Source organism: Cydia fagiglandana, chromosome 7, assembly GCF_963556715.1.
Source record: "Cydia fagiglandana chromosome 7, ilCydFagi1.1, whole genome shotgun sequence".
NCBI classification, from domain to species: domain Eukaryota; kingdom Metazoa; phylum Arthropoda; class Insecta; order Lepidoptera; family Tortricidae; genus Cydia; species Cydia fagiglandana.
Genome location: NC_085938.1, coordinates 10,998,559 through 11,011,109, shown reverse-complemented (window position 1 = coordinate 11,011,109; position 12,551 = coordinate 10,998,559). Strand labels below are relative to the sequence as shown.

Below are 12,551 nucleotides of genomic sequence, written 5' to 3'. Positions count from 1 at the left end.
AAATGGAAAACTATTTAATAATACCAAACTATTTGGTGTAAGTGTATAGTAAACGATTATAACTTCACACTATATATTATATTAACGCTTTTGTTTCAGTACGTAGTTTAGACCGCCCGCTGAGCAACGCGCAATTTAGTTTCATGCCTGTAAATTGTTATTTACTCGTACCAGTGTTGGCAAAAAATCAATTCGAATTGACGATTGACGATTGAGGATTGACCGATCAATCCGAATTGACGATTGATGATTGACGAAACTAATTCTAAATCTACTGATTGAGGATTGACGATTACTAATCGTTAATTCGAATTGATCGGTCAATCCTCAATCCTCAATCGTCAATTCGGATTGACGATTACTTTGTATGTACCTACCTAATGTCCTTTTTATTTAGGCCATTTTTCGAAACTAGCCAAATACGTTCAAAAGCGGTGTCTGAGTTTACCAAAGGTTCCAAAACATGTTTCTGACGGCAATATGAAGGATGTCCTTTTTGGAACATTTTCGGGACTTTCCTTGAAATTAACCAATAGCGTTCCAAATCGATATCTGAGGTGCCCAAAGTTTTCGAAACTTGTTTCCGAGGGAAATATTGAGAGATGCCCTTTTTTGGGACATTTCTAGAAATTACCCGATTGCGTTTAAAATCTATATCTGAGGTAACCAGAGGTTTCTAAAAATCTTTTCAACTGCAATATTGAAAGGTGTCCTGTTTTGGGACATTTTAGTGACATTCTTTAAAAGTGAATGCAAGCACATTCAAAATCGATATCTGAGGTGCAAAACATGGTTTCACCGGCAATATTTAGATTCTACACTTTAGCCGCGTACTTACTTTACTACCTGCATTACGCCACCCTGCTGATAACAAGATGAGTTCTAAAAACGTACGAGTGCGAAACAGATAGCATGATTCTAATCCTTTTATTGTTCTAGTGGTGTCCAGTTTGAGTCCAGTAGAGATAAGACATTCGGTCTTCAACCCTTGTTGTTTGTTGGTGTGTGATTGTGTGTGTTTGTTTTAAATTGGACTGTGGATTTTCTTTTGGCGTTGGCTTGTTATACGGACTTTTGGATTTACTTCTGGACTGTTTCATACGATTAACTTGGCATGACTTTGAGGATTGGACATCGCAGTTGTTCTTACGGTAAGTAAAATTTTCCAACTATTATTTGTCGTAAAGGTTAACATTGAATAACTATAGGTACATTTTTTTATTCTAGAACAATGTTATGTGGGTTTAAAAATTTCACTTTGTTATTTTCGTGTGCAAGATTAATTGATAAAAAATAATTATGAGAATACATCTGTAAGATAACTTCTATACGATATTATAATTATGTCTAAATCAATAAAAAAATTGTCATATTTCGGGCTCCCTTCGATTTCATTTGATGCTTGTTATGTTTTTATGACAGATTGTTATTGTGAGATAAATGAATAAATAATATTCATAATAACAAGTAAAGTTCAATATATAAAGCCTTGCCAGTATTACAGTGAATACCGGGGGATATCCCGATACTTACTGTAATACTCGCAAGGCATTCAATAAAAATAAATCATTCTTTTGGGCAACCTTTGGGCACCTCAGATATAAATTTTGAACGCAATCGGTTGGTTTCAAGAAATGTCCCAAAAATGTCCAAAAAAAAGGAAACCACGTCTGTATTGCCGTCGGAAACATGTTACCTACCATGTGAACCTTTGGAAATCTCAGATATCGTTTTAAAGTGCCAACGAATAATTTAAAAAAATGTCCCGAAATGGAAGGGACATCTTTCGGGACCTATGGTCGACATCGATTACGAATATGAACGTAATCGGCCAATTTCGAAAAATGTCCCAAAAAGGGACATCAGTCAATACTGACATCAGGAACATGTTTTCGAACCTCTGGAAACCTCAGAAATCGACTTTAAGTCCAGTAAGTAAGTCCCAAAAAAGGACACCTTTGAAAAGTAATCTTAGGGACTATGGTTAATCTAGATTGAGAATTGATTTAATCCGAATTGAGGATTGATGCGCTAATTCCGATTGATTCAATCGGATTGACGCTTCAATCTGAATTGAATCAATTCGAATTGATCAATCCGGATTGATCAATTCGGATTGACGCGTCAATTCGATTGATCAATCCGGATTGATTTAGTTCAGATTGATGCCAACACTGACTCGTACCTACGTGGGTTTTGTTTTATTTGCGGCGCCCATTATCCCAGTATGATTAGAATCTATGAGAGGCGCATTTGTGTTTTATTTATGTTGTAAATAAACCTCGTGTTCACATAACCACTAGGTACTAGTTTTGTTAAATGTTTGAATGTTGAGTTCACTCATTTAGATGCAGATTAGTTTTAAATATAAATTACGACGTATAAAATTAAAATCAATCATCAAATCTTCAACATCAACATCTAAAAAAACGAAATGGAGACCGGCGCGCATATAAATCATGTAATATATATTACATAGGTACCTAACAGTAACTAGAAATGCAAAAGAAACCTCATTGATTTCCAATTACTTACTGATTGTCCATTTTTACAATATTTTGGACCAAAGCATGTTGCTAAACATGCCAGCAACATGCTGAGGTGAGACCATTTCGTGGCACTCTCTCTTTTTTATGTTTTCTCTGTTCAGTATAAGTTTTTATTTTGTGTTTGTGCTCACGAATAAAATTATTTCTATTTCTATTTCTTCTAAAAATTCACGTACTTACATCCTGCGTATTTTTCAGAGCAACTGACGCGGATGCGGGCACAAACGCAGCGATTCGCTACGCCATCATCGGTGGCAATACGCAGATGCAGTTCTCCATCGACAGCCTGAGCGGGGACGTGTCGCTTGTCAAGCCCCTGGACTATGAGCAGCTGAGGAACTACCGTCTCGTCATCAGGGCTCAAGGTACGAGAACCGTAGGTAATGATTAATGGAAAAGTCTTGTCGGAGGCAACACGCAAACGCAGTTCTTCATCGACAGCCTGAGCGGCGACGTGTCGCTTGTCAAGCCCCTGGACTATGAGCAGTGAGGAACTACCGGCTGGTTATCAGGGCTCAAGGTACGAGAACCGTAGTTAATGACTTGTCGGAGGCAACACGCAGACGCAGTTCCTCATCGACCGTCTGAGCCCACGTGTCGCTTGTGAAACTTCTAGACTACGAGCAGCTGAGAAACTACCGTCTTATCATCAGGGTTCTCTTGGTAAGAGAACATTAAATAATTAAACTTTCATTTGTGTTTGGTGGTCAAAAATCGTGGATTCAAACCCCGGTTGTGCTATATAGAGCAGAATAAATCATTCTAGACAAAAAATTTAAGATGACTAATAATTCGATCAGGATCCTTATCATACACGTACCAGTCAGAGGCAACACACAGACAATTTACAACAGTGAGAATTTGTCGTCTATCAAGTCCCTGGTCTGGCCGACAAGCAGCTAAGAAACTACCGATGCCGTCTGATCATTATATAGGGCTTTTGTAATCTGACTTGAGTTATAACTTATAATATATAGGTAAGCAAGCAATACTGCAGCAGAGGACAGAGTTAAACATGTTACCGGAAAACCGCAAATCATGCCATCGCATGAACGATATTTCTGAATGTTAACACTTTGCTCAGACACTTTATTCTCGCGCGCGACTCCATACATCTTGCGTGACTTTAAGTATGGACTCGCGCGGCAGAAGGCAACTCATGCTGGACAGTCTGATCAGATGTGTTCACGGCGTGATCCGAGTACGTGCAGTCAGGTGCTTTAATGGTATAAATCCAAAACTTTATAAATATACCTAGATACTAAAGTTCCTAATACGTTTCAGATGGCGGCAGTCCCTCCCGCTCGAACACGACACAGCTGCTTGTAAATGTCAAAGATGTGAACGACAACTCGCCGCGATTCTACACGTCCCTCTTCCAGGAGTCCGTCAGCGAAAACGTCCCCTCCGGCTATAGCATCGTTAGGGTACGTCTAACCGGTCTAGCTAGCTTCCACGGTTATCTTAAGAGGCCCACAGATTATCAGTTCGCCGGACGATATCAGCCTGTCAGTTGTTCGGAGCCGTCAAATTTTGCGTTAAACTGACAGGTAGGGTTTCTGCTCGAGAATTCTCGAGGCGAGAAATCTCGAGAAATTTGTCCTAAGTCGAGACGGGAAAAAAACACTCAATGCCTCGAGAACTCGAGAAATAAATCTTTGGTGATAAGTAAAAAGAAAACACGCGTATGCGCGTACTCGTGTGTCTATACGTGATGTGTCTATATTGTTATTCTTTAGGTAGTTAAATAAATGTAAACAATGTTTTTTTTACATTTTCAGGTGCTTAAAACATTTATTAGGTAGTTAACCAACCAAATAAAGAACTACCTTGGTCCATCCCCTAAGATCCTATCGTTCTGACTTCAACCGATTTTCATGTTTCGAAACTTCTGAACTGTCATGACGTGCCGTTTTATTAAAAAAACGCTTTAAAAAATTAGTAACTAATTACTTGTGAAAGCAAAATAATGTAAACTATCGTATATGAGTTGTAGATAATTGTTACATATTTGCGGTGATATATTTTCAAAAGTGACTCGATTCACTAAAAAAAGACACGTCAAAATCGCTTATCTTCTTTTTAATGTTAAAAAACGAATTATAGGCCCATGTAATAAAAAATATACCAAATCAAGTCATTCCTATTATCCCGATATATTCCTATTAGCAAAATATCACAATTTAGCAGCTTCATTGTTACGTTGACTATTTCGTATCTAGTAAAAGTTCTGTAAGTTTGTCACATCAAGTTAAATTTATTGACTTGTATATTCTTGCCTAATACAAATCATAGGTGTTGTGGTTTGATTACATGTTGTTAAATACCTAAAGATATTCACTATAGCATATCACATCGCCGGCGCGCACGCCTGCACCTATAGTTTTTTCGTTTGTTGTTGAATTATTGAAGTGCAATTTTTGGTAACTAAAAATTTACCACGTTTAATTATTGATATCACCCACGATACCTATGAGTCTGATTTATAATAAAGCAAAATAAAAATGAAAGTAACATGGTGTTTTCTGAAACTTTCAAAATTTCTCGAGATACTCGAGAAACTCGAGAAATCGTGGTCGAGAATTCCCGTGCCTCGAGAAATTAAAAAGGTCGAGAAACCAGAAACCCTACTGACAGGCTGATATCGGCCGGCGAACTGGTAATCTGTGGGCCTCTTGATGCCGGATCCACACGCCGATCTGGTGTGTGAGCGAGACATTGCTATATTTGCTATGCTTGATGGCCGTATATGGCAAATGTGTTAAGTTTAAGACTAATCAAAGATCACAAACAAAGGAAACAAAGAACGGAAGTTTAATTACTGATCAAATTGGCATTTTGAATGTCCCGTGTGGACGGGCCTTCAGAATTTCCTTGCATATACAAAATCTTTGATGTAACTAAATACATCGAATTCATCTGACACTAAAAAACGCCATTAAGTGTAACTAGATCCAATTCATCAATAATATTTGGCATCAAATATTTTCCCTATAAAATATGTATATTTCATATGATAAGGAGAAAGTAGCAAAATACGTTACACGTGGATTTGTATACATACCTTATAAAGGTTACAGTTATCGTATTTTATCCTCAATAACTACTGATGTGTAATGGAGGAAAATGTCGTGTAAATATGGAAATCCCACGCTTATAAATACAGCGACGAAGGTGCTCGACAGCGACGATGTGAATGATTGATAAACTGTTCCTGATGGTTACACTATTATTCTGCCAAGCTTATGCTAGAAGACACACAATAGGAACTACTCTCTAGTCTTGTGTAGTCGTGTGTAGGGACACAGGAAAGAGAATAATATCTATAGTCTGTCAAGCCATTTCCGTCAGTAGGAAAGGGAGAATTTTGTATGGGAGGACAACCAACCCTTCGCGCGTACTTTTTTAGCCGCCTTATTTTACTAACGGAAATGCCATTATATTTGCCCCTAAATAAGTCGGGCTGTATCAGGATTAGTATATTTCCTGTCACTAAACTTGGCAGGCAAGAAGAACATTATATAACTTAATTTATACACCGTGTTTTTATCGAATTCCGTTAACTTCGGGGTATGATTAAGAACGTTTAAGAGAACTAAATGGCATAGTTAATTTTCAATTTTTAAAACGTAATTAAATGTAGCATATAGCGTTATTGTAACACGGGCATTACATTTACCTCAACCAAACAATTGAAATCCGTGACATATCAATGTCATTTCGAACATCGATCGACCGAAATTGTACTTAAGTTTAGTAGCAAATGTATGAACTCATTCTAAACACTAATCAATATGTAAACCGGCCCTAAGGCAAGTATACACGCTTGTAGAGGCCTTATAGGAAATAAAAATTATTGATTATCTCCGAAATTGAGTTCATTAGAATATCGGTGTCTTTGAGAAAGTTACTTGATTTAAGCTCAGGAATGCACCCTTGAAATTAACGGAAATCAAAAAAACACGGTGTATATAGCCTTTGCCACGCTTTGTTAGAATGACAAATCAATATGCTTCTAAACTAGACAATAAGCGTCCATATTTTTGTTTGTCAGGAAGCCATTATTACAAAGTTAAAAAACTAAAGTAAGTTAATTAAACCCAAACCTCTTTGCCAAACGATTTGCACGTAATTGCACATTAGAACTGGCCGTCACGATTAATGGATGCCATTTGCAACGCTGATTTTATTAAAAAAATATAAGGACAAAAAGCGCTGGAATCAAATAGCGGGAATTAATATTACAATTCGAAAAGAAAAATCCCTGAAAGTTTTCAAATTCGTAGTCAATTTCGTAGTAAGAACGCTAATGGCCTCTTTGAGAAAATCTTTAATAATTATAATTCCAGGTTCAAGCGTACGACGCAGACGAAGGTGTCAACTCGGAATTGACGTACACTTTAATCGACAAAGAATTCGGCCGCGCCGAGATTCCTATCACCATAGACCCGCGCTCTGGCTGGGTGTACACCAACGGCCTGCTGGACAGGGAGGTGCAGTCCAAGTATCAGCTGCAAGTAAGTAACACCTACCTATACCAATAGGGAATATTACGTAAAACCAAAAAGAATAGATAGTATAGAGGGGTCCTGTCATTGTCAATTTTGTAGTCACGGTACATTTACTGCCATCTATCGACACACGATTAAAACTTAAAATATAATTGATTGAATTGATTACAAGCCTTCTTGAGCTTACCGTGGGGCTTAGTTAATTTGTGTAAAATGTCCTATAATATTTAATTGAAAATGTATAAATTAATCAAAATATGTTTACGGATAAATGATTTTTAATTTTTATTGTTCCATACTGACCCATGTTCTTTCACTGATATGTGTTAAAATTCTTAAATATCAAACGGTGTCCTCAACGCCATCTAGCCGAGAATAGGCCAAAGGTATAAATTATAATGGCGCCATCTATTCGAGAATGACTTATTCTTGATATCCCAGGCACGTTTTTTTCTTAGACTTTATTTATCTTATACGGAGTTATATATATCTCTGGTAAAACTTTGCGTAGAGGGCGTCACTAACTCAATCACATGGCCTACCGTGAAACACGACAATCGAAAGGTCGGTTTCTGCCTTCCTATCACTTTTGCCTATTCGATCTATACATAGAGAGGCAGATAACGAAATTTAGATTTTCGTGTTTCGCAGTACCTGTAAATAAGTTTTGGGCAAAAATTTCATTTTTGTTACAAACTTTTATCGCTGACCCTTAACACGTTCGAGTTGATTGTTTCATATTTGATTGTTCTTAGGTAACGGCTACCGACGGCGGTACACCACCACGCTCCGCCACCGCTTCAGTGGTGGTGGTAGTCCAGGATGTCAACGACAACGACCCAGTGTTCTCACCAGCCCAGTACGATGTGCAGCTGGCAGAAGACGAGCCTCCAGGAACGCCAGTCGTGACCGTCACCGCCACGGACGCTGATGAGGACAACAGGTTTGACTGCAGGACTTAGGGTCGGTTGCACCAAACTGTTTGTGATCGTTAAAGAGTTTCTTTAAATTTTATTGTATGGAAAGTTTCATAGTAAACCGCCGCGGCGCGCCGGGTGACGTTGATCAATCTGTCAATGTCTGTGTGTGTCTGACACTTAGTCTTGGTACAGGGAATAAAACTACAACAGTAAGTAATGGTTCAGGACGTGAACAACAACGACCCAGTACCAGGGGTGCGAAGCTCCTGACTTCGGCCTAACTCGGCTCCGCTCGGCTCAGCATTGCTCCGAGCAATTTTTAGGGCTGGCACCACTTGACTTCCTTTTGCGTGCACGACCACAGATAAGAAAATCACTTGATTTTTGCCAACCCTAAATAGCCGAAAGGGATAGTGCCATATATTAGAAAGGGATAGTATGATTCGACCCTGAACCGCTGTCAAACTTCGGTTTTGTAGGAAGCTTCCTTTCTGTACGGTAGTACTATTATTTATTCTGTGCCAGTACACTCACCCGTCCAGTACGACAAGTAGCAGGCAGAGGATAGGGGTTCATTCAGGTTCAGGCAGTGGCGGATTTGCAGTCTTTGCCGCCCTAGGCCACAGACCCTGTAGCCGCCCCTTTCAAGGCACACATAATATTGCCTATATTTTGAGTTATTTCTTGTTACCATCAGCGAATTTTTTGTCACAATTGGCCGCCCCTAAATATCTTGCCGCCCTAGGCCAGGGCCTACTGTGCCTTAGGGCAAATCCGCCACTGGGTTCAGGGCGGGACGCCAGTCATACCAGTCACAGATGAGAATAACAAACAAACGTCTTTATGAGTTCACGACATCTCTATGTTTGGCAATAACGTTTTTATTACTCCAGTAGCTCTACTACGCGGATTGATATCTTTGTTTCGCATTTAGGTACCTACAACAGCAAGTTACTCACGGCACGGCTCGAATTATTAACTCGTTCAAGAATATACTTTCGACATCTTATAGTCTATCTACACTTCTATAGTATAAAAGCTGCAGCAAATGATTGTAAAGACAAATATTTAATACCTAATGATCCATTTCTTGTTAGATGACGCAATTGTTATAAACAATTTTATTCTAAACTACAATATTATTCACAGGCTACACTACGAAATCACCGGCGGCAACACTCGCGGCCGCTTCGCCATAACCTCTCAAAACGGACGCGGCCTCATCACCGTAGCTCAACCGTTGGACTTCAAGCAGGAACGGAGATACGTCCTCACCGTAACGGCCACTGACAATGGCGGCAGATCTGATACTGCCATGGTCCATATCAACATTACTGATGCTAATAACTACGCGCCTGTGTTTGAAAATGCACCTTATACCGCCTCGGTATGTATACTATTGCTTTTTTTTCTCAGAAACCGCACAGAACGATCAATACTTCAAAGCTTCATCGTCGTGTTACCCCACCAGGCCTCATGCCAACATGCCAATCGCTAACGCTCCGTAGCGAACGAAACGTAACTATCACTGTCACACTAATATGGAAGAGTCTTAGAGGGACACAAAGCGATTCGATGGCGAAGCGATTGTCATTTTGGCTAGGCCACCAAGAGCAGAGATAGACAGCCAAAACAATCCAATAATGACAGTAACGATTAGGTACATAGGTATACGCGCTTGTGGTTCTTTTACATATCTCCGGATGTCTCCAACCTGTCTCCTCCTTATTATTATATCGGATTTTCTTTTCTATGTATCTACGTCGTGGATTGGCTAAACTGTTACTAAACCGTCTTTTAAAGATTAGATTTGAAGATTCGTCAAAACATTTATAATAGACCTTACCTCGTTGTAATAGGGAGATAGTTGCCGTTTTTTACGTATGTCTTCCTTATCCGCAGGTATTCGAAGACGCGCCAGTCGGCACGACAGTGCTGGTGGTGTCGGCGACCGACAGCGACGTGGGCGTGAACGCACAGGTGTCGTACACCCTGAGTTCCGAGATCTCCAACGAGGCCGTGACGCACCACGAACAGGAGTTCGTTATCAACTCGCAGACTGGAGCCATCACTACTAACAAGCTGCTCGACAGGGAGACTATGAGCGGTTAGTTATTATAACGGGTGTTTTTAGGAGATATACGAATATATAGTCAAAGAGCTGGCGCAAGATAGGGAAAGCTGGAAGATACTCCACCGACAATAGAATAATTCTTAAGTTAATGATGAGTCATCATTGATGACGAATATATAGAGATACAATTCAGTGTCAGGTAGAGTATAGACATTTTAGTAAATGTACGGTCTGCGTGTGCTATTACTATTAGACACGGATCGGTAAACCGCAGCTTGCAAGGTATAAAATGTATAACCTGTACCGTGTTTATAATTTGAAACCGGTGTCGAAACGTCGGTACAAAAGGTAACAAAATAAATTCGCAATAAACCCAGTTACAAATATGATTTTATTTGACTATTTTAGGTAGTTTAATCCCAAAAAAATGGACTCATCATCAACCTTATCATGTAGTCAGCTGCAGAGATCTGACGCCTGCATAGAAATTTGTTCGCGGGACAGGTCACCTATCCCTAGCTGAGCTGACTGTACAACAAACTTTGTAGCAAATTCCTAACTTTTCCCTTTGATTTCAGGATATTTACTAACGGTAACAGCGCGTGACGGAGGCGTGCCGTCCCTGTCTGACACGACGGATGTAGAAATATCCGTCGTGGACGTCAACGACAACGAGCCCGTGTTCAAGCAGCAGCTGTATACCGCCAGCATCATGGAAGACGCTTTAGTTGGTACGTTCCTCAGGCTACTTACTCACGGTAACAGCGAGTAACGGAGGCGTGCCGGCCCTGTCTGACACGACGGATGTAGAAATATCCGTCGTGGACGTTAACGACAACGAGCCCGTGTTCAAGCAACAGCTGTATACCGCCAGCATCATGGAAGACGCTTTAGTTGGTACGTTCCTCAGGCTACTTACTCACGGTAGCAGTGCGTGACGGAGGCGTTCCGCCCCTGTCGGACACGACGGATGTAGAAATATCCGTCGTGGACGTGAACGTCAACGAGCCTGTGTAAAGTTCCCTAATAACAATTGAAACCTTCAAAACTTTGGATTGTACAATATGAGCGGTCGACGAGGCTAAGCGCGGAGCAACCAAGTATGGCGTCGCTATTAAACGCGTTGCCGCTTGCTTCCTGTTACCTTGGTTTTCCATATTAGCTGAAAGACAATAAAAAATGTTAAACCAGTTTTTATTTATTTCAGGAACTTCAGTAACCCAAGTATCAGCAACGGATGCCGACGCCGGCTTGAACGCGCGCGTGCATTACGAATTGGACCCTAAAGACAGGGAGGAAGGCTCATTTGTGGTCGACCCGGCCTCGGGGGTCATCCGCACGAACAAGGCTCTGGACAGGGAGTCGGTGGCTACGTACGATTTGAAGGCGCTGGCGATAGATGGCGGCACACCGCCGCAAAGCTCAACGGTATGTTCGCTGATTTATAATAGACCTAACCTCGTTGTGATAGGAGAGATAGTTACAGTTTTTACGTATGTTTGTTTTCTTACAGGTAATCGTGCACATCAAAGTGGAGGATATAAACGACTCGCCGCCCGTCTTCGAGAGCGACTGCCTCACGTTTTACGTGGCAGAGAATAGCCCTATCGGAACTACGGTGGGGGAAATACATGCGCGCGATCCTGACGAAGGACCTAATGCGGTGGTGCATTATTCCATTAAAGGTGATCGGAGAATATTACTTTTTTTTTTCATTATTTATTTTGTATATTCTCTACATAATTTAAATTGATACTTTGTTCCTATTATTCACCGACTTCCAGACATGAATGTGATATAATTTTGCTACCTTGTTTTCTTGTTACCTACTTACTTGTTAGAACTAAGTTTCCACATTGGACGCCTCTCTGAGGCATGAAGACCGTTGTAAATTAGATTAACATTTCTGTAACGCATGTCTAACAATAAATATTTTGATTGATTGACTGATTGTCAATACTGAAATAATGGTAATAGCGAAATGATTTGGTAATTGCCTTAATTCGGCAATTACGAGTAAATAATTCTGGACTTAGGTGTAAACTAACTCCTAGGAGTAAAAATTTGCCAATCACATTGTTGACCCAATACCGCATCGGAGAGAAGTGAGGTTAAATGGAAGTCTTATAAAACTTATTTTCAGGTGGTGACGATTCCAGCAGCTTCTCCCTCGAAACCCGCCAGGGCTCGGACAAAGCAGAACTAGTCACAATGGTGGACCTAGACTACGAGAGTCCCCGCAAGAAATACGAGCTCATCATACGGGCCGCCAGTCCGCCGCTGTGGAATGACGTCAGAGTGGAGATACTAGTCACCGATGTGAATGATAACGCGCCTGTCATGAAGGATTTCCAGATCATTTTCAATAACTATAAGGACTGTTTTCCTGTGGGGCCGTTTGGCAGAGTGCCGGCTTATGATGCTGATGTTACTGACAAAGTAAGAAACAAACGTTTGTACCTACTCGCATTTGTCAAAGAATTTTCCGAAATATAAC

The 12,551-nt window shown here is 40.4% G+C and overlaps 1 protein-coding gene across 1 annotated transcript in view; it reads left to right on the top strand.

The window, feature by feature from the left end:
- The window catches only part of LOC134665917 (protocadherin-like wing polarity protein stan), a 79,998-nt gene that overhangs the window by 25,675 nt on the left and 41,772 nt on the right, over positions 1 to 12,551 (top strand). Inside the window, exons 7-16 of the mRNA XM_063522975.1 lie at positions 2,748 to 2,914; positions 3,834 to 3,976; positions 6,899 to 7,066; positions 7,816 to 8,003; positions 9,130 to 9,367; positions 9,883 to 10,087; positions 10,633 to 10,785; positions 11,262 to 11,482; positions 11,568 to 11,739; positions 12,198 to 12,493. Coding sequence (XP_063379045.1) covers positions 2,748 to 2,914; positions 3,834 to 3,976; positions 6,899 to 7,066; positions 7,816 to 8,003; positions 9,130 to 9,367; positions 9,883 to 10,087; positions 10,633 to 10,785; positions 11,262 to 11,482; positions 11,568 to 11,739; positions 12,198 to 12,493 — 1,951 coding nt within the window. The remainder of the gene's footprint in view (positions 1 to 2,747; positions 2,915 to 3,833; positions 3,977 to 6,898; positions 7,067 to 7,815; positions 8,004 to 9,129; positions 9,368 to 9,882; positions 10,088 to 10,632; positions 10,786 to 11,261; positions 11,483 to 11,567; positions 11,740 to 12,197; positions 12,494 to 12,551) is intronic.